General features: G+C 33.9%; 3 protein-coding genes across 3 annotated transcripts; 2 read left to right on the top strand and 1 right to left on the bottom strand.

Moving 5' to 3' along the window:
- Positions 1 to 3,645: 3,645 nt before the first annotated feature.
- Positions 3,646 to 8,094, top strand: LOC130640646 (protein disulfide-isomerase A3-like). Its single transcript, XM_057447169.1, has 8 exons — positions 3,646 to 3,831; positions 5,490 to 5,577; positions 5,653 to 5,884; positions 5,970 to 6,093; positions 6,431 to 6,644; positions 6,729 to 7,022; positions 7,275 to 7,483; positions 7,709 to 8,094. Exons 1-8 carry the CDS (start codon positions 3,695 to 3,697, stop codon positions 7,872 to 7,874), a joined length of 1,464 nt encoding a protein of 487 aa, XP_057303152.1. The 5' UTR covers positions 3,646 to 3,694; the 3' UTR covers positions 7,875 to 8,094.
- A 2,431-nt stretch (positions 8,095 to 10,525) lies between these two features.
- LOC130640669 (uncharacterized) lies at positions 10,526 to 13,166 on the top strand (the record flags this gene model as incomplete). The annotated part of the gene is made up of 1 exon (XM_057447191.1): positions 10,526 to 13,166. A coding segment is annotated over one exon (504 nt), but the record flags the coding sequence as incomplete, so codon positions are not given.
- A 40-nt stretch (positions 13,167 to 13,206) lies between these two features.
- Positions 13,207 to 19,528, bottom strand: LOC130640658 (uncharacterized). The gene is made up of 9 exons (XM_057447180.1): positions 19,375 to 19,528; positions 18,428 to 18,584; positions 17,841 to 17,976; positions 16,816 to 16,926; positions 16,399 to 16,448; positions 16,011 to 16,077; positions 15,278 to 15,702; positions 14,864 to 15,021; positions 13,207 to 14,355 (listed from the first exon to the last, which is right to left on the bottom strand). Exons 2-9 carry the CDS (start codon positions 18,572 to 18,574, stop codon positions 14,103 to 14,105), a joined length of 1,347 nt encoding a protein of 448 aa, XP_057303163.1. The 5' UTR covers positions 18,575 to 18,584; positions 19,375 to 19,528; the 3' UTR covers positions 13,207 to 14,102.
- Between the last annotated feature and the right edge of the window lie 3,021 nt (positions 19,529 to 22,549).

Here is a 22,549-nt window from a genome sequence, read left to right as displayed (position 1 = left end):
AAATTGCACAACTAATTGAAAACTGAACAAATAATAATGTTTTCTTGCCAGACAATACAAAGCTCTTGCACCATCAAAATATAACGTTACAGGAAGGAGGTGGCATATTTAATTTTTACGATCTGTTACGAAATAGTAGAATGGGTGAGTTTTAACAGGAAGACCGAGCTGTTATGTTAAAAAGGGAATTTCTCTTCCTAGTTAGATATTGACCCCAGAAGCCCTTCCATTTGCGTCATTTATATAATTATTTGAGGTGTGATAACAGATTATAATTTTCTACTGTGGTTGAATTGAAAAAAATTAATAGTCCAGGAGCTCATAACAGAAGTTTAGATCCAATTTTCTACAAAATGTTTGACCCTTCAAATAGGTTTGTAGCATAATGGACAACAAAATCACATGGTCAGCTGACCCAATTTCGGGGCGTTCAAGTCCCAGCCTCTAAAATTACCATTATTTAAAACTCCTACTAACCCCATAATTCTTAAAACCAAAAAGATTGTAACATGTGTCATTATATAAAAGAATAATAAGCTTACCAAAAATTAGGTCTAGGGTTTATAACCTAAGACTAGGCCACCCCCCCCCCCCCTTAAAGTCCATGTTTAGGATCCTAATTTGACCTCGCAGGTTATAAACTTTAAATTTTACACAAATATTCTCTATCATTTTGACCATGATCTAATTTTGAACATGTAGCAGGTGTCATCTTTTGTACTATTAAATGTATGTTATTTCTCTAAAAGAAAACTAAGAACTCTGCTTTCAAGTGATCACTACTCTATGCACTCAATCAGTTTGAAAGTCTGGCTTCGTCAGGTCCAGTTATCTAATAACCTCCATGTCTCTCAGTGCATCGCAATCCCTGATACTCGGGTGTACCATGTTGTCGAGGAGAAAACCTTTGATGTTTCTCTCGCCAGCACAAATTTAGCTAGAAGATCATAAGAAAGATCTAGGAAGAACATTCCATCGCTTATGTTAACATTGACGTTTTCTTAGTTAAAAAATATCTTTAGGGGGTCTTTTTGCATTTTACCCTCAACATGTCCGACAGATAAAGGGACAGGCGGTAGATGATACTTTAGTACTTCTTTCATAGTAGTTTTTTTTGTAGCAAATAGAAAGCTCTCATCATCGTTTCAGCAACCATTATATTGTTATCAGAGTTAACATTATACTTCTTTTTGCCCAAGTTAAAAATGCGTTGTGTTGGTATAGGTTTTTCAATCTTGGTTGAACTTTCGTCAATAAATTTATCACATGCTTTGCTTCCAGTTAAGCAAACACTTCATTGCGTCTGCTTTTCCTGATACTATTTTAGAAAGATGTTGTTTTTAAATGGTATCAATAAACAGTTTCGTCATTTCCTTGATCGTGATTATAGCTTGATGTTGACCCTTAGAATTTTGTCGCATTCTGCTAGCTAAGCTCAAACCTTAATGGATTAAATTGTCGCAAACCCTAGTTTGTCAATTACCAAGGTTTGAAGAATCCCATTGATCAGAAAGAAAGAAAGGGTACTGGAAATAGAATAAAAAGAATTAGAAATTACTATACGCTCAACTAATTGCTGCAGGATCTACGGTGTCACCTAAATTTTTCAGAAAAATGGAAAGATTTCCAATAAAAAAACCTGACTTTAAAAAACTAAAAAACACAACCCAATCCACAATGAAAGATTCACCCTGAAAACCAGCGTCAGATGTCATTATTTCTTCCTAAATAACATTTCATTTGCAAAGCAATTTTTTCCTAAAACAATGCTTTTCCATTTTAACGAAGGATTGTCCCTAAAAAGATTGCGAATTTTACGCAAATACAATAACTTTATACTCCCAAAGTTTGCAAAAAACAAGGTTGAAGCGTTCAAGAATATTTTGTTGTGTATATAGCAACAATTAAAGCATTTCGCGATATCGTTTATTTTAATTCTCGAAAAATATATTCCATTAAAGGTATTCTATTTAGACAAATACAATAAATAAGTTAAGGCCGTGAACACATTGGATGGAAATACGACGCGAGGGCCTTCTAACTTTTTGCTACAAATTCTTTTACATAATTCATAATAGCTTAACAGGTGCGATACAATCAAACAAGGTAGGAAAAGATATAAATAAAAACATAGTAAAATATCAATGTTATCTAAAAAATCATAAAAATATAAAATCATTTCAGTACGATCTGATCAAGACGTAAGTTTTGGTTTACTTTGTACTAAATTACATTTGTGTGAACAAACGAAAAATCTGAGCAAATTTACAGTTTGCACCTTATTAGGTCTGATTCGAGTCTCCGTTTAGATCTTAGTGGGCGGGTCTAACATGCTAATAGGACCACATTTTTAGTAAGCCATCCATGTATGTATGACATAGCATAGAACACAAAATGTTGTTCTGGTTTTTAAGTCCCTTGGTTATTTTTACCGTTTACAAAAAAAGGGTCTGAGAAAGACAATCTGACTATGCTAAGGAGCTAAATTTTGATCAGCTTTATGACAGATGACATTTCAACTATGGCGCAGAATGTTTCTGTAAAATTTGGAGTTTGTAGCCTATAGGGTCAAATTTGAGTCCTAAGCATGGTCTTGGAGTGGGATCTAGTCTTAGACGCAATTTTTTGGCAGACTTTATCATTTTTCTAAGACAACTTTTAGAGTGTTAGAATTGTCTTAAATTAGGGTAACTATAGAAGCCTGGGATGAAAACCAACCAACCTTGTCCACAGGGCATCTTGTATCTTTTCTGACAACGGAACAGCACCATTATGATATAAAAAAAGAGACAACATACGCTGGGAACGAGGTTGTCTACCTATTTTAAACGTCAAATCTTTTATAGAAAATTGAACTCTGAGTTCTGCTATGAACTTTTAGACGGAAATGCTCGCGGGTGCTAATTCAAGATTGTTAACCTGCGATAACAATTTTCAATTTTCACAACAACGCAAAGGCTGCGCAAACATAGCAACTTTAAGTCCTGGGAACGAAGTTTGCAAACATAGGTTAACATGTTTTCTCTCTATGTAGCTATATATATTTTTCTATTTTCTATAAGCAGAAGAATTTTATATGAATATTGAGGCTGGGTGTAGCTGAGAAATTAGTAAAAATTAAGATCAAAGATCAAAAATTAACTTTTACTCATTTACTTATTATTAACTCTGTTTTAAAAGAAAAACAGAAGGTAAATATGAGAGTAAATGGGCGATTTTGCAAAGCTTGACTCTTTCATAACAATTTGTAATGTACTGTCATAAAATAAATAAAAATGTTTGGAATATAACTACCAGGCTGAAGCTAAATTTCCCTGGTTCTTAGCTAGCTATAATATAGTGTCACTAAGGTTTCAGTGCCAAAAATATATCTTTTTTAAATTTGGCACCGAAAATATATTCGAAACCAAAGCAAATTGACTTAACCATAACTTTTTACACTAGCGAAAAGTATTTGGTGCAATAAGGAAATTCTTTGTACAATATTTTAAATGCAAAAACAAAGTTTAACTAAAACGTGTTTACTGTACCGCTATCGAAACGCTGTACTCTTTTAAACATACGATAATGGCCGTTCATTGGTTAGTTTCAACAATTACACCAATCAGCGCTTGCCAACATTATTCGAACACTCGATATGAAGGTTAAAATTCACAGTTAACCCTTTTTGCTGCGACAGAAGACAACAAGCACGATGACGAGGCATTTGGTTGGTCTTTTCTTTGTAATTGGAGCTGCTTTCTGCAGTGATGTTCTGGATCTAACTGACTCAAACTTTAAAGATGGGGTTGCAGGAAAAGATATTATGCTGGTGGAGTTTTTCGCACCTTGGTATGACTTTGACAACTATTTAGCCTTATAATGTCTGGAAATTGATATTTCTGTCTAGAGGTACCATAGTAATTTTAAGTGACTGCAGTCAGGAATACACAGATCCCTTTCAAGGTTTGGGTCTTGACTCTATCACATGTGAAGCCCTGACAGTACGAAACAGATCTCATTTAGAAGATTGTAACAATTTCACGAGATCATCTTCCAATTGGGAGACCTGTTCTGCCCAATCTTAGGACGCTGCCCAATCTTTGGACATAAATTGCCCAGTCTTAAGACTGGCCAGGGCGTCACAAGATTGGGCAAAAGACCATGTTAGGCCCATCTTTGGTGCCTTTTAGATTTTAAAGAAAGGATGTACCACACGAGCTCTGTTTTTTGCAAGTCCCAACAAACATTCTTAGGCACATCAAAACATATTATCAGTTAGCTAGCTGTTATTTCATTGGATGAGATGTTTAGCCAGCTAGCGAGCTGTAGCCAGCTAGCTAATCTCATAGTCTATAGAAGAAAAACCTTATAGACTATGCTAATATGGTTGAGTAGTTTCAATTTTTTATACATAAAATACATGGTATATATAAATTTTTGGCCTTTTGTTTTCTAAGAAAAGTTTCAATTTAAAGTTCCTATTAAGAGGTAAATTCTAAAAATTTTAAGATTGGGCATGTACGTCCATAGATTGGCCAGTCCAGTCTTAAGACTGGCCACCCATTTGTCACTGTCGGAAGATTGGCCTGGCCAGTCTAAAGACGGGGCTCGTTCCAAGATTGGGCAGAACAGACCCATTTATAATAATTACCCACCTTGTAATGTCTGTCTGACTTTGTAATTATGCTTTACCACCAGGGAATACCTGCTTTGTAATTTTTAGACCCCACTTCTAAAATGAGGGTGCCGATAAGCAGCATACGCTGTAAAAAGTGCAGTCATTTTCGGATGAGTGTGGCATTTTAAAAAAAATCAAGTACTCGCCCGAAAAAACACAAATAGACCTGAACAATGCCCGAAAAGAAGAAAGCAAAACAGACAATAAAAAGCTGCCCGACACATAAAATTGTAGTAGAATGAACTTAAACTTTATTAACTCCTTTTTTCAAGTGCCTTCTTCCAACTACCGTCTGCATGGTATGTTACAAGAAATTGGGAATGCCCCGGGTGACTTAAGGAAAGTTTGGGTGGTTTCGTAGGTCAACTGCCAATTTTATTCAAAAAGTCACAGGAACTCGCCCTTACTTATACAGGTGTTTGCGGCACCCTCTCCTTTGAAATTCATTGTTGCCCCACTTTAAATTTTTGCAAGCTGCCTCACTTTTTAATGATGTCTTGCTTCACTTTGTAATATTTAGGTTATTTTGCTCATGAACAGCTTTTTAAGTACTACCATAAAATTAAAATTTTAGAACAGGGTTTTGTGCGGCAACCTTATTATGAGAGACACGTACCCTAAACCATATGATTTCCTCATCAGGAAGCTGCCACAATAAGTAGCCTTTGAAAGATGGTCAAAAATGTCCTGCTTATATTTATCATATTTAATTCATTTCATTAGTGGGTAGGCTCTTAGATGAGAGTATTATTATTGACTGTGTCTCTTGTCTTGTGACTTTTGTTGGTGTACATATGTATATAATAGTTCAAATAATTTTTATAAACAGGTGTGGTCATTGTAAAAGGCTTGCACCAGAATATGAAACTGCAGCTACAGCTTTATTAAAAAATGATCCACCTGTGCCTCTTGCCAAGGTAAGTAAAATTATTGGGTTTGAAATAAAGTATCTAACTTTATATTCATGTTTAAAGAATGTTAATAATTTTTAGGTGGACTGTGTTGGTGAAGGCAAGGAAACTTGCAGTAAGTACGGAGTTAGTGGCTATCCAACCTTAAAAATTTTTCGAGGAGGAGAAATGTCTTCTGATTATGATGGACCAAGAGATTCAGATGGTATTGTCAAATATATGAAAAGTAATGCTGGACCATCTTCAACTGAACTTAAGGATGTTTCCCATCTTGATAGTAAATTAGAAAGTTCAGAAGATCTTCTCATTGTGGGTATGTATACATAATATTCTTTTTTAATGCTCCATCCTGTTTAAGTTGAGGTCATCATCTAAATAATTATTTTATAATTACATAGGTTTTTTCAGTGGTGAGAATGAGGTGAGCAAACATTTTCAAAAAGCTGCTGATAAGAAGAGGACAGATTTCAACTTTGCACACTCTATGAAATCTGAAATTAATGAGAAATATGGCCATAATGAGTATGTTTATATATTTACCATGATTAACTTTAGGGAAGAAATTATTTAAGCAGGAAAAAATTTCTGAATTAAAACTGATATAGGGTGCGAAGTACAGATTGAAAACTGTGAATGCACCTGTTTTTATACAAAAATTATTCAAAAACCAATAGCAAGCTGCAGAAGTCTGTCCTGGCTTTAAAAAATACAGAATTTAAGTTTGCAAAAACAAGGCAAACATTAACTTCAAATTCTTTTCCTGTTCAACACATTCATTTCTTCCCTTATGTTGACAAATTATTTTCTAGATTAACAGTACTTGAAAATTTCTCACTGTTAAATTTTTCTTATTTTAAAGTGTGGTTGTATTGTTCCGTCCAAAGCACTTGCATGCTAAGTTTGAAGCGCAACATGAAGTATTAGCCAGTGCTGCGAGTGTAGACGATATTTTAAATTTTATCGACGAAAAACAACTTGGCATGGTTGGTCAAATAACACAAAGTAATGAAGCCATCCTAAAAAAACCATCTGTAATTGCTTATTATCGTGTTGACTGGAAAAAAAATCCTAAGGTATGTCATCAATTTTTTTTAAATGTACAAGATAATCTTTCATATTCAATATTCTTTGTTTTATATTTCGTAATTTATGTTAAGGGCTCCCGTTATTACCGAAACAGAGTTGCTCGAATTGCAAAAAAATTTATTGGCGAAATAAATTTTGCGATTGCAGCTAAAAGTGATTTTAGTCGACAAATATCTGACTGGGGATTTAAGGATGATGACGAAGTGAAAGTAGCTGCCCGCAATGCTAAAGGAGAAGTATTTTTAATGACGGACGATTTTAGTGTTGACAATCTAGAGAAATTCGTCAATGAATTTAAAGATAATAAATTGGAGCCATACATAAAATCTGAAGACATACCAGAAAACAATGATGGCCCAGTTAAGGTACATACGTCCTTTGAAATCCCTTTCCTGTGCCAATATTTTGTTGTTTCAGGCTGGCTTAACATATATTCCAAGAAGATTAGGTTTACTCGAACTCAACTTTTATGAAAATTTCCTAATATAATTTTAATGCGTTTTTTGTGTTTTATAAAATTTAGACCCTATACCTAATTTTTCCTAAATTTTCAAAGTTTCCTGTATTTGTTTTCCTAAAAGTTGACACCCCTGTTTATTTTTTGTTTCATCTTCCAGGTTGTAGTTGGTAAGAATTTCAACGAAATAGTAAACGATCCAACAAAGGACGTTTTAATTGAGTTCTACGCTCCTTGGTGTGGACATTGTAAATCACTGGAACCCAAATTTAACGAGTTAGGAGAGAAATTTAAAAATATTAAAGATGTAGTTATTGCCAAGATGGATGCCACTGCAAATGATGTACCTCAACCCTTTGAAGTTTCAGGGTATGTGTTTTTTTCTTACATCTTTGTTCTCAAATTGATCCCCATTGTTGTGAAATTTATATATAAACTGCTTTTTTGCGAGATTTGTCTTCGCGATATATCGACTTTTGCGAATATGTATGTAAATGCCTTTTGTTAAATCAAGTAGTAAAATCGTAGGACTTCGGTTACCAATCTTTACCAAAAATTTCAAATTTCATAACATTCATGTACACACTTTTTTAGATTTCCTACACTTTATTGGGTCCCTATGGGGAACAAAGAAAATCCAAAGAAATACCAAGGTGGTCGGGAAGTAACCGATTTCACTGAATTTATCAAGAAAGAAGCTACCAATCCAGTGGAATTTCCAAAGAAAAAGAAGAAGAGTACAAAGGAGAAAGAATTATAGATGTCGATGGGCACCGTAGTATTTTTTAAATTCACGTTCTATCTTTACAAAGCCTCTATGGAGGAGTATCTTCGTTATCTCTTAGCAACGACATTTGCAAAACAAAGCATTTGTTTTTTGGTATATACTTTTAAAGTAGAGTAAAATTTTTGGTGATTTTTGTGCCATTGAGTATTTGTATCTGTTTCGTTTTAAATTTAAAAGATAAAATTTTAAAGTATGAACTAGCTTTTACGCCATTGGACGCGATACTTGAAGTTTTGCCAAAACTGAGGGTTGGTTATTTTGTCTCTACTTGTATAAGAGAGGGAGGGGTGTTAAGGTGTTGGGTTTATTCTTACAATGCTAAATATTGCTGACGTAAATGGTTATTCGTAAATTTTTCGTACGTACGCATGTACCGACTTGTCGGGAGCTATTAACCGGGATGATTAAAACAAGAAAATTTGTGCAAATTTCACAGTATAAATTTTGCGCGTTTTCGGAAAAAAGTCTCACGGGAAACGTAACTAGACGCAAAACGAATTGATAAACATGATAACTGGAGATCAGAAAGAATCAAATAAATTATACCAATCGCGTCACGTCAAAATGAGCCCTGTTTCGACGTGCGTAGCAGAGTCAGGAAAATAGTTTCCTTTCGGATTTGACACTACAATACAATCGGGTTATCGGATATGTGCATGTACACATTGAAATAAGTTTGAATGTTCACGTAGTGTCACATAAGCCTCTCTCGCCAGTTCTGCTGTTGTATAGTGTATGCGGTGCGAAGTCCGGCGAAGTACCAATTTCACTAACAAATGTGTTTTTCCTTGTGTCATTGCTCGTGGCAAAATAAAAGGTTTTTTAGGAGGAAACAGAAAAAAACTGAAATCAAATGTCTTTAAGTCGAGCAAAATATCAATTCTATTTTGATGTCAAAAAAAAGGGACGATTCGCTCGTATATAGTCTTGGATAAGGCTTGGCCGCGATCAAACCATCGAAGTTTCGACCTGAAAGCGAACGCTTTATCACAAAAGCTAATCGTTCGTGTTGAATACAGCTTTGAAGTATAAAAACACCGAAATTATATTATGCCTGTTTGTACGTGTGAGAAACATATACGCGGAAGTTTAAATCATGCGCAAAGAGATTGTGATGAACACAAAATAACTGATGCGTTGGGCAAGTGCTACATACCTTAACTTGTTTGATTTTAATTAAAAAACAAAAACACTTCCTTTCACCGCAGAAAATACATTGGGGTTACACAATCACACCAGCTCAAACGCAGCGTTATCTTTTCGATATCAACCCTCAGAATCGCCACAGCATGCATTTCACAACACGCATAGCTATTACTGTTTGTTTGCTTTGTATAAAAATGGTAGCCTGCAGTGATGTCATCAGTTTAACTGCTGATTCATTTGAAGATAGCGTAAAGAAACATGATGTTGCGTTGGTACTTTTTTACGTGACATGGTGAGTTACAATCTTTTCGTAATTAATGCATTAACCACGAGAGAGGCTAGATCCCTTAACAATTTATTGATTCATTATTTTATTTCGCAAGATTATGGCGTTTTAACTGTGTGACTTTTTTCAAGTTTAGTTTTAGTTTCAAAACTGAAAACACTCCAATTTTTGAATAAAACATTATTCGTTTTAAAAAATACAGTCCTTAATTTCAGGTGTCCACATTGTCAGACGTTCATGCCGACATACAAAGAGATTGCATCAAAACTAAAAAAAGATGGAATTGAAACAGCCAGGGTATGATTTATTTATTTATTTAAATATAGGTACAATTGACTTTTGAGAACACGAACTGCCATAGGACCAAAAAAATGGTTAGAGCTATCAAGACAAAATAGGCGTCATACAAAGTTATTTGACTTATCGAGACATTTAAGTTTTTGAGAAAAGTTTAAAGTAGAGTATAGGGGTCAAGGGACTGTCTGAAGTAGGGCATAGGGGTCAAGGCACTGTCTGAAGTAGGGCATAGGGGTCAAGGCACTGTCTGAAGTAGGGTATTGGGACCAATGGAGTCGGGTTTGAAGAGTCAACTGTATTTGTCGTTGTTGTTGGATAACGCCATGTCACTGTCAATTTGTTTTTCAGCTAAATTGTGAAAAATATCATGACAAGTGTGTACATTATGATGTTAGCAGTTACCCAACTTTAAAGATCTTCCAAAAAGGTGAATTTTTCGCTGATTACGAAGGTAACATGGAGTCGGAGGATATAATTGAATTCATGAGAAAAACTTCTGAAGAGATGTAGTGATGAAGAAATTCAGCTATTAAATTTATATTTTAAGAATATATTTTATTTTTCATGTATTGATATTTTTTTAACGTGAAATTGAAATAGAGACACTTATTTTTTACGACAAAAGCAAATTACTCTTTTTTTCTATTTTCTACAATATTAGTTTTATTAGTATATATTTTATAATGTGTACCTTTCTATAAGAGCCAGTGTAAAAGAACTATAAATAATCCTATATTGTAAACTCTTTCCTTTCTTCATAATAAAAGCATATGCATGGCTGACATATCAAAAAACTGTACGCCTATAACCGTCAATCAAACGTTAAGGAAGGAAGAGGGGGTAAATCTTGTGACATTTAAGTATAACATGAATAAAAAGTATTTTGAACTGATATATATCGTCATCACGCTTCACCCAAAGTAAAAAAAACAACTGCCTGTTTTTAATTGAGTATATATCTAGATTTGATTATACCAAGTACTTGCACAGTTTCCTGTATTTGTTTTCCTATAAGTTGCCACCCCTGTTTATTTTTCGTTTCATCTTCCAGGTTGTAGTTGGTAAGAATTTTAACGAAATAGTAAACGATCCAATAAAGGACGTTTTAATTGAGTTCTACGCTCCTTGGTGTGGACATTGTAAATCACTGGAACCCAAATTTAACGAGTTAGGAGAGAAATTTAAAAATATTAAAGATGTAGTTATTGCCAAGATGAATGCCACTGCAAATGATGTACCTCAACCCTTTGAAGTTTCAGGGTATGTGTTTTTTTCTTACATCTTTGTTCTCAAATTGATTCCCATTGTGGTGAAATTTTATAAACTGCTTTTTTTTTGCAATATTTGTCTTCGCGATATATCGAATTTTGAGAATATGTATGTAAATGCCTTTTGTTAAATCAAGTAGTAAAATCGTAGGACTTCGGTTACGAATCTTTACCAAAAATTTCAAATTTCATAACATTCACGTACACACTTTTTTTAGATTTCCTACACTTTAAACCTCAAATCAAATGTCTACAAAATCTATTACTGTTTTTAAAAACATTACTATTTTGTTTTAGAAACTTCCAAAAAATTTTGTTGAACATAAATTTCCGGTTGAGCGAGATGTAATGCATTTCGGGGAATTTAGTTCGCCATTTAAATCTCAATTCCACGAAGTGCTTAGGGTAGAAATTACTAACATGACCATTATTATTATCATGACTAGCCTCGTCAACGAAGGAGGTCTTGTTGCATTTACAGCTTCCCTTTAAGTCGAGCAAAATATCAATTCTATTTTGATGTCGAAAAAAAGGGACGGTTCGCTGGTACTTAGTCTTAGGTAAGGCTTGGCCGGGATCAAACCATCGCAGTTTCGACCTGAAAGCGAACGCTTTATCACAAAGGCTAACCGTTTGTGTTGAATACAGACTTGGAGTATAAAAACACCGGAATTACATTATGCCTGTTTGTACGTGTGAGAAACATATACGCGGAAGTTTTAATCATGCGCAATGAGATCGTGATGAACACAAAATAACTGATGCATTGGGCAAGTGCTACATACCTTAATTTGTTTGATTTTAATTAAAAAAAAGCACTTCCTTTCACCGCAAAAAATACATTGGGGTTACACAATCACACCAGCTCAAACGCAGCGTTATCTTTTCGATATCAACCCTCAGAATCGCCACAGCATGCTCCTCACAACACGCATAGCTATTATTGTTTGTTTGCTTTGTATAAAAATGGTAGCCTGCAGTGATGTCATCAGTTTAACTGCTGATTCATTTGAAGATAGCGTAAAGAAACATGATGTTGCGTTGGTACTTTTTTACGGGACATGGTGAGTTCAATCCTTTCCTAATTAATGCATTAGCCACGAGAGAGGCTAGATCCCTTAACAATTTATATATTCATTATTTTATTTCGTAAGGTTATGGCGCTTTAACTGTGGGACTTTTTTCAAGTTTAGTTTTAGTTTCAAAACTGAAAACACTCCAATTTTTGAATAAAACATTATTCGTTTTAAAAAATACAGTCCTTAATTTCAGGTGTCCACATTGTCATACGTTCATGCCGACATATAAAGAAATTGCATCGAAACTAAAAAAAGATGGAATTGAAACAGCCAGGGTATGATTTATTTATTTATTTAAATATAGGTACAATTGACTTTTGAGAACGCGAACTGCCATAGGACCAAAAAAATGGTTAGAGCTATCAAAACAAAATAGGCGTCATACAAAGTTATTTGACTTATCGAGACATTTAAGTTTTTGAGAAAAGTTTAAAGTAGAGTATAGGGGCCAAGGGACTGTCTGAAGTAGGGCATAGGGGTCAAGGAACCAATGGACTAAGAAAAAGTTCAAGTTGCAGAGAATTTTTAAGTAATCGAGTTTTAAGAGTCAACTGTAATTGTCGTTGTTGTTGGATAACGCCATGTCACTGTCAATTTGTCTTTCAGCTAAATTGTGAAAATTATCATGACAAGTGTGTACATTATGATGTTAGCAGTTACCCAACTTTAAAGATCTTTCAAAAAGGTGAATTTTTTGCTGATTACGAAGGTAACATGGAGTCGGAGGATATAATTGAATTCATGAGAAAAACTTCTGAAGAGATGTAGTGATGAAGAAATTTAGCTATTAAATTTTAATATATTCTATTTTTTATGTATTGATATTTTTTAACGTGAAATTGAAAAAGAGACACTTATTTTACTCGACAAGTATTTTTGAGAAAGCAAATTACTCTTTTTCTTTTTTTTTGCAATATTAGTTTTACATCTTTCTATAAGAGCCAGTGTAAAAGAACTATGAATGATCATATAATGTAAACTCTTCCCTTTCTTCCATAATAAAAGCATATGCATGGCTGACATATCAAAAAAGTCATAGTCTATAGAAAGTTTTTCTTCTATGGACTATGAAAAGTGTACGCTTATAAACGTCAATCTAACGTTAAGGAAGGAGGAGGGGATAAATCTTGTGACATTTAAGTATTACATACTCTGAAAAAAAAGTATTTTGAACTGATATATCTCGTCATCACGCTTCACCCGAAGTAAAAAAAAAAAATAGCTGCCTGTTTTTAATTGAGTATATTAGCCCGTGTTCGCCCGTCGCAGCTAAGCTACCATTTTGCGTGACAGACAGACGGACGGACGGAAAGACGTATACGGGCATTATGATATAGACTAGTCGTTAGCCCGTGGAAAATCCACGGGTTCACCCGTCCTTTATATTTACCCGTCGCAACAAAGTGGATAAAAATATATCGCATTTGATATTCGTGTTTCCGTAACATCATTTTCTAACTCAGCGGGGGGTCCGCGCAGAGACAGACAGACGGAATACGGCTATTATAATAGAGATATCTAGATTTGATTATACCAAATATACTCCGCGCATGGTGACAACTTTGTGTTCAAACAGCTACCGGGCATCGACCAGTCAAGGTAAAATTAGGCCTTTTGTACAAGTTAAAAAATATATTCATATTATTATGTTCCCTTTAAAAGTAAGAACTTTTAAACACAGCCATGTCTAATACAATCTGTTTTAATAAAAATTGCAGTATCTTATTGTCGTATCTGTGATGAAACTTTACGGGTCGCTCAGAGTCGTTTGTTTACATGACGTTGGTTTAAGAAAGAAGTAGTTTTTAAATATCAGCCTTTTCAAAATAAATAAATAAATAAAAAAAAACAAACATTAGAATCAATCACATTTTTCCATCAATTATAATTACACATGATCTGTTATTTTACAATTTGTCTTTGTCTTTGTGTTAATAAATTAGCAGCAATTTCACTGCGCATGTGCTTTTGCTCAGAGTACATTTTTACGGGAAAAAATTCCGCATCATTTCAAAATATTCAACCCCGAAGAAATAAAAAAAAACGCATGTACAATTGATTGACCTCGATCACGAAATTTCTCCCTGCCGAAATTTTTCTCAATAAAATAATGTTGTTTGTTTTTTCAGTACACTGCAGCTGGTTTTGATTCTCCGAAATACTTCTTGTTTACAACTCTTTTCATGGCCAGGTTAGCTGGATGTTCTGATACAAAGTCAGGATGGATGATAAAGTAACCCCTTTTAAGCTTGTTCACTGTGTGAAAAGAAGTCCCAGGATGTGCATAATCTTCAACTGGCTGGTACAGATAGGTTGAGATGGTTTTAGGGTAACGGGACCTTTCTTTCTTTATTTCATCACATGATTTTGGATTCTCCCTGGAAACAGATAAGGTTAATACCATTAGACAGAATTATAAATTAGCTACTTGCGTATTCATCTGTTTGAAAATGAAAGTTCTGTTAAAAGTTAATTCACTTCTTTTCTGATTCAACCTGTCAAGTGTCCTGCTGGTCTATTTAGTTGGTAAGTTTATTATAAATTTTCTTTTCTAGTTTAGTCAAGTTGATTAAGACTCCTCATTTTGGATTCTGACGTTTCTTTTTTTATACGCCCTAACTGTTAGAAGGTGAAAGGTTTTAACTGCTAATTTAAAGAGCTTTATACTGGGTTTACACGCAAGTGGGTTAACCGCAGGACCACAAAATAACGTAATTAGACGGGTGGACTTTACTGATGTTTTGTCATGGGCTATTAAAAATAACGCCCATAAGACCTTAGCGCAAAAAGCCTATTTAGTAAGTAAGCGATCATTGGTTGGAACGCCTGTTTGCAATTGTTGGCATGTTGGGAATAATTTACAAAATGAAAACAAAAGAGACTTACAAAGACAACTCTTTTAACATTCTCTTCGTCAATTTCTTCTTGCATGCTTCACAGTTTTGGCAACTGTGTTTAAAACTGGAGGCTGGTGACGAAATTGATCTTCTATGTGTTGGATTGTACAGCGGCGAGCTTGGTTTCTCCTTGTATGGGTGAGGTAACTACACGACAAAATTGTCAAATGAAGATATAGATATAAGAAACAATTTTAATTTGTTTACAACTGTGTGTGAAAAAACTGATGCAGTTTATCCCCACTACAATAAGAAACTAGATCTCGGGCAAGCAAAGCGGAAGTCTCAATTGTGCGGGACAGGATGGATGATTGATCAAGCCAGTAGGGATTTGATGGATGGAAGCCATATTTGTTTACATTTTTAATCTGAATTTTTTTTAAAAACATTCAACTTTACTTACTTGTGTCGAAACATTCTTGTATCCTGGTATTTCTGCGAATGATCTTGTGGAGCTTGAAGACGATAAAACAGAACCTTGATCAGAAGACGCTCTTGTCAATGGAAGCCACGTATCTCTTCGTTTGCTGGCTGAGCACGGTGGAGAGTAGTTATATGACTTTAGTTTGCTAGCTGAGCCCGGTGGAGTATAATGAATAGTTTTAGGACTACGTGTTGAACGGCCAGACAGCAAGGGAGGGGCAGATTTGGGAGGGGAATGGATTCGGACTTTCTTTGTTGTAGAAGTCTTCATTTCGACAGGACTGCCACGTGTTGTGCTTGGTAGACTCTCACATGTCTTCGGTCTGGCTGAAGCCTGTCTGGATTCTACTTGCTGTTTAGGATCTTCAGAGACGGTTGACATAAATTTGTGGACCACTTCTTTCTCTAAAAATTGATGTAAAAGTTTTGTTAAGTATGTTTTAAATTGTATTCCCAATGATACATGTGGAAATACGCATGTAAAAAATATATTTGAAATTTACTGGTTTTTGTAAAAAGCCATTATATACATCCACCACATACTCATAGCATACTATATATAACCTATACAACAGCCGAATACTATATATGTACTATATATGTATTATATGTACTATATATGTATTATATGTACTATATATGTACTATATATGTACTATATATGTACTATATATGTACTATATATGTACTATATATGTACTATATATACACACCGTATTCATTAGCAGTATTCAACCATCTGTCAAATCCAGGATGCATCTTACTTGCTGTATCACCAAACTGAAAAGTATTAAAATATAAACATACACAGCGAACTGCAGCCTTGCCGGCTTAGGAGCAGAGCACTGAGACAAGAGACAAAAGACTGTTAATGAATTCGCAAAAGACAGACTTTCCTCTGCTTATTAATTAATCACATTATTTTCTTGCAAGAGCTCTTGATAGTAAAACATTTCAATGTAGTATAGCTTATAAAGGATAATTTAAAAATTATATTTTTCTTGCTAAAATTTGTTTTAATTTTTTGCCTAAAAACTGTGTGGTTAGGAATACTTAGTTTGCATGCACCGTATAAAAAAATTGTATATAAAATAGAAATACCTTTTTACTCTGAGTATCCATTCCTTTACCTGCAGCACCATAAATTAATCCTAAGAATTAAAAAAGTCCTTTTATTCTGTAAGGAGTTTGATTATGAACTCAAATAAAAATCTGATATTTATGTTGCGAATGTTTCTAAAAGACATCGACGAGTTTTTTAAAGTAGGAGTGGAGAAGAAGTATCTTTTAGTTTCAAAACTTGTCTGTTAACGTTACTTTTTTATGCTGGTATTTTTTTTAACCCACCGGTTTACCATAAGGTATAAATTTTGCATTTTCTTCATTTTCCAATATATGGATTGTCGAAAAATGATTTTTTAAGACTTTTTCAACTAACTTTCGACTCAGACAGATGGAGAACATTCCTTTATTCTTCCTTTGTTCAGAAAAGATAAACACGTAGAAATGTTGACAAACCTCTATCCCGTTTTGTTGCATCCACTTCTTCTGCCCATGCAGTTTCTATATCGTTGAAAACCTTTGGAGCTTTATTTAACAGTATATTATCTAAGTTTTTTGTGGAATCGTCTAAAAAATTGGAAGCAAATATATATTTAGAGTTTAGAACGATATGTTAAATTCCATTGTTGCTACGCACATCGCAGGTCGTTGCTACGAACATTAAAGACTGTTGCTACAAACATTTCAGACTGTTGCTACGCACGTCGCTGACTGTTGCTACGAACATTGCAGACTGTTGCTACGGAAATTGTAAAGTGTTGCTACGATCATTGCAAAGTGTTGCAACGAACATGACAGACTGTTGCTACGAACATTACAGGCCGTTGCTACGAACATTGCAGACTGTTGCTACAAAAAATACAAAATGTTGCTGCGAGCATTGCAGACTGTCGCTACAAACATTAAAGACCGTTGCTACAAACATTGCAAAGTGTCGATACGAACACTGGAGACAGGTATAGGCTTCTTATTGATCGTTTTAGTTCGACGCTAATTATTCAGTGAAGTTGTCTTTTCTCCAAATAAACAAGGTAAGGTACTAACCAAACGGTAGACTAATGCAGCAGTTTCTTGTAGCGCTCTTTGGTGAGACAAAGAATAGATCAAGGGAGACCATTACAATCATATGTACCACAATCGAGAACATTAACTTTGGTAAGGGTCAATATATTTTTTTTTTTTTACGGTGTAGCAAACTAATTGACATCAAAAAATTTTTTTTTTAAAGATGGCTTTTTTTAATCCTTTTAATTTATATTTGCCTAATTTACCTTTTATATTGTGTTTCTTAATAAGAATCTATGTGAGAATCTATGTAAACTTTTTTTAAAAATAATTCCAACAGAGTGAAAGTATCCCTCAATAATAAACCGATAGGGGGTTGGAGGGAGGAGAGGGGTTTAACATTATTTAAACCCAGCAGTAACTTATATTGGCCCAAGATAAATTAAAAAAGAATGAAGCAACAAAAACAAAACAACCTTTGTCTTCTTTCACATTATTTCCTGTTGTGGAGTTTTTGTAGATTCGATCTAGTGTTTCGTCGTAATCTTGATGCGAATATCCTAGTGGTAGGGTACTGTAGTGATCGGTCCCGATGAGGTTGTTGACAGAGTTCTAAAACATGACAAAAAACAAACAAAAACAAATAAACAAAACAAAAACAATGAAGATAACTACAAAAACAATGACAATAATTGTTGACAATTTATGCAAAATGATTTTTTTTTTGTAAAAAAAGTAGAGAAAGTTAGGCGGATACTGATCGGTTTTGACGTTGTACTGCTCAATACAAAGCCCGATGTTGGAAATACAGATCAAGCTTTTAACACAAGCTGGTCCGTACTTTTAACATCAGGATTTGTATTTTGCAGTACGCCATCAAAACAGTAAGTATCCGTTTAGAACAAATTGGAAATTGTTTGGTCTAATCAAATAACTTAAGTTCCTTGAAATTAACTGCGTGCAGAAATAATGTTCGACCCCTTCCCTTTTTCATTTGCATTTATGCTCTGTGCGGAAAGGTAGGAAAAAAACGGAATAAAATTTTCAACGTGGAAACCGGTACCTGTGTTATCATTGACGTGTACGGTTTTCTTTCGGGGGATGGTTTCCTCATCGTATGCCTTGCACAGTAATCGCTGTAGTATACAGATCTACCATCATGCTTTAACTCTTTGCAAAGATTAGGTGGGAGAGTAACATAGAGAGGCATCTTAGTTTAACTAAAACGAATCGAGTTAAAACCCTAGACTCAACAATAAGATTATTCGACGTTTTTAATCCATATAGGACCTAGAAAAGTGTTCTTTTCAAGAATTGCAATAAACAATAACAACAAAAAAAACAGAAACAACAATAAAGCCAACAACAACAACATCTACAAAAACCAAAAACGAAAACAACAACAACAACAACAACAACAAAACCACCACCTACAACAACAACAAAACAATATCACCACCACCAACAAAAACCAACAGCAACAACAAAATAAATTGAACTCCAACGATATAATTTGTTTAATGCTAATAAAAGCAGGACCAGAATTTAACACTTCCTTGTGTCTTTTTGTTAAATATCTTTATTGACAATATTTATTTTCACATTTTGTTTTATCTGCACAAAATATCGTTTATAGGTTGCTAATTACTGCGTTGGCAAGTAATATTTTGAAAAAAAAAGTTTAGTAAACAAAACAGATTACGTTTTTATGACACTCTCTTTTCAAATTTTGTTGCAAATACTACAAGGTTTTCGCCAAAAATTATACTTCGTATAAATACCCGAACAATAAACAAACAAACAAACAAACATAAAACAACAAGCAAATAAATGAAAATAAACAAACAGAAGAAGTAATGACATAACAGGATTCAAAATTTAAGAAACAACAACAATCTGTTTGTAAAACATTCATGGTTATACCTGAAAATTTAAATCTAAACCAAGAAGGTTTAAACCTCCTTGTCCTAACAAAGATATTGTTTTGATAATAAAAGATACAGCACCAACCTTCACAAGAATTTCTTCTCCTCTTGTTCATGTATTTAAACTTACTAAAACATTTATTTTCATGTATCTGGAATAGGTATAAAAAACTAATGTTTATATTCTAATCTAGAAATAGTTAACCATAATAAATTCACATTCGTCTATCAGCTGACTGTAATATTTTTTTAAAAAAAAAAAACTGTAACGCAAATATTTATTAAAGATCGTATGTCCACGCGACTTCAGTTCAATAACGCTGCCATTATGAATACACAAAACAAACTCTATGGTAACTGCATGGCAACCGTTTTTGTATCACTAAGAGTAATAATTGGAGCTTTCTGTTTTTTTAATTACTCTCTGGTGTTTATAATATATTAAAATAATTTGCATTACAACAAGTTTTTAAAATGATTGTTTTATCAACATAAAAGAAAAAATTAAGAGTCACACAAGAAACGCGTTTAAAATGCCACATCAAAAACTAGAACGTAGGGCAAGCTCGTCCCCAATCTCGTTCTTTGTTTTCATCAGGACAGAGTTGATGTAAAAAGTCTAAGTCCTGGGGGCGGGGATGGATTCTGGATGAGTTCTAGATTGCAAGGAACAAAATGGTAGAACTAAGTATCCTAAAGAAAAACACAGAACGCTGGACTTGGAGCAGGACCCAGGAGACAAAAACCAAATACAATAGCCCAGGACGTAGGACTGCAAAGAGAGGACCCAATAGCCTAAATGCAAGTTAATGGTAACTCCCTGATTTCCCATTGTTGTAATAGACTCAACCTCCCTCGTAAATTTGTTTTTATCCTTCGAAGGAAAAAGTGACCTGATACTTCTAGTTGTCCATAAGACAAAGAAAATAAACTGATTTCTTGAATATTCATTCAATTCATTAATAAATTTTTTAACGTCTGATTCATTTTTCAAGCAATATGGAATGGTAAAACACACCTTTCTGTCTTTCATCAATTAACAAATCTGAAACCATTACGTCATCTCTGTCAGCTATAAAGGTACTGCTAATAAAACCTTCTGGGTAATTAGCTTCTAATCTATAAAACTTTTTTATATCTTCTTTTTATATAAATTAATTCCTTTTCAAAATGCCTGCTGAAGATCACTTAAAATATAATTTATTTTTGTACCTCTTGGGTACAGCCTCCTTGGGGTCATTTATTCTCTTTGTGGTGAACTTCGGTTTTAAATCGTTATTTTTACGAATATCATATGTGTCCAAGAATTTCGATGGATTAACTTTGACTGTCAGCTTTATTATGGAATGACAACTATTTAGAGCATTGGATAATACATCTTCTCCTTTTTTCCTTACAAATATAGCAAATATAAACTGGGTTGGAAGGAGTTACGATTTTATGTTCGGTTTTGTTCATATGCTAGAAAAATTCACTGAGATAGGTCTACCTATGGGACAATCATGGGTGGAGTGAAAACATAACAAAACATAAATTGATCAGTTATTTCCTAAATATACTTTCTCTGCATACTGGATTCAATATTTCCTTGACGTATATCTCGTGACATATGTAATTTATTGTTTCCTCCAAAGAAATGCTTGTGAACAAATCTTCAATAACAAATATGTCGAGATTTTTTTTTATGTTTGATACACTGCTGTACCTGCTTTGTCAATAATCGGTCTTAATTTTAAATCTTCCACAATAATATCATATGGTTTTGGAATTTGTGTGTCTTCGCAGTATCAAAGAATCGAGCTGGTTGGATTTTGGTCTCATCTAATAAAAAAGGTAACGACAAGTTTTTAACCAAAGGTGGTAAACTGAACTGTAACTCAGAAAATGTTGTTTATTTAGTGGAGTGCAAGGTATGTGACATACAATATGTGGGTAGTGCGTCCACAAAATTTCGACTTTGTTTTAATTTAAACTATAAATCATGCAGCCGGAGATAATAGTTCTACACTTCCATTCCACAAGCCTCTCTACACCTTATTTTGACCAAGACGGTCACAATGAAATGGAGCAATGTTTAAACGCACTGACCAGACAGGTAATATTGATTCTGTATGAAGAAAAGTAACAATTTGGCAATATATTAAAGACACTCCAACAGAATAATTTGGATGAGCGTGAGGTGATATTTGATTCCAGATAATTATTCTTTTATATTTTGAGTTATTTTGTTAGTTCTTCCTTAGGATATTATTTCAGGCTCCTGTTTAACGTGAGTTGATCCTATTTATAAAGTTAATGATACGCTGTTTAAATGTGACGACAGTGTAGCAAATATTTCTTGCTTTTCTGTTCGTCTGAATTTATCTACCAGAATTTTTTTTGTCAATAGTTATTATATTGATGTTTGTTGGTATTGTTCTATTTTTTTGTACACATCGAATTTCAGAAGAAAGTAAGACAGATTGTTTATTATTTGTGTTTAAAAATCATCTGGGGAATTCAGTAATACTAAAAATCTCCCAAAATCTAATGTTGTTTAAGTTACGCCATTATAAAAAAGTGTTAGTATTCAAGTCTAATCCACGGCTTTAGCCGGTAGAACTTCAAAATGGGCTTCTTTTTTGTCGCTGTTTTTACTATCGAGACTAGTGAAGCACGAAAGGGTATCAGTCTAGTGTAGCAGTACGTGAATTATTAGTTTTTGGTTGTTGATAACAGAACTACCCTGTTGAACGGTACAAAAGGTACAAAAACCTTTATTTTAAATTTTTTTACAAATAAATCATTTTGAATTATTATTTTATATTCAGTTGGTTTCGCCAGTTTCACTAAGCTACAACGGTCGTTTGTTATTTTTTTTTTGTGATCTGAAATTTTAAAGACAATTAATTCTGATATATATAACAACCAAATCTCGGTATAGGTTACGGGAAATAGCAAAGCATGGTTTTCCTTTGTTATGTGGTGTCATTCGTAAAGAGTGAGCCAATGACATAAATTTTTAGGACTTACGTACAGGGCACTTTGGTTACACTCATAAGCACACGAAATGAACACATAAAATTTGGTACTTATTACAAAAATAACAATGGGTTTGTATACAAAAGAGAACAACCTCGATGTTGTTTGATGTTGTTCTTACAGGTAGCTTAGCTACTATAGTTACATTTAGGATTAAACTAGCATTTATTACTTAATACTCAGTAAAATAGGTCAAGTTTGAATATTAAACTTTTTCGCTATAGCTAGCTAGACTAAGC

The sequence above is a fragment of the Hydractinia symbiolongicarpus genome, chromosome 1 (assembly GCF_029227915.1).
Source record: "Hydractinia symbiolongicarpus strain clone_291-10 chromosome 1, HSymV2.1, whole genome shotgun sequence".
NCBI lineage: Eukaryota > Metazoa > Cnidaria > Hydrozoa > Anthoathecata > Hydractiniidae > Hydractinia > Hydractinia symbiolongicarpus.
Note: the sequence above shows the minus strand (reverse complement) of the source record. Positions and strands in the feature narration are given on the sequence as shown.

Coding starts and splice junctions, on each gene's coding strand:
- LOC130640646 (XM_057447169.1), top strand. CDS start 3,695: ATGACGAGGCATTTGGTTGGTCTTTTCTTTGTAATTGGAGCTGCTTTC. Junction 3,832..5,489: donor GTGGAGTTTTTCGCACCTTG/GTATGACTTTGA, acceptor TTTTATAAACAG/GTGTGGTCATTGTAAAAGGC. Junction 5,578..5,652: donor CACCTGTGCCTCTTGCCAAG/GTAAGTAAAATT, acceptor AATAATTTTTAG/GTGGACTGTGTTGGTGAAGG.
- LOC130640658 (XM_057447180.1), bottom strand. CDS start 18,574: ATGCCTCTCTATGTTACTCTCCCACCTAATCTTTGCAAAGAGTTAAAG. Junction 17,977..18,427: donor ACACGTCAATGATAACACAG/GTACCGGTTTCC, acceptor GTCATGTTTTAG/AACTCTGTCAACAACCTCAT. Junction 16,927..17,840: donor TAATGTGAAAGAAGACAAAG/GTTGTTTTGTTT, acceptor CCAATTTTTTAG/ACGATTCCACAAAAAACTTA.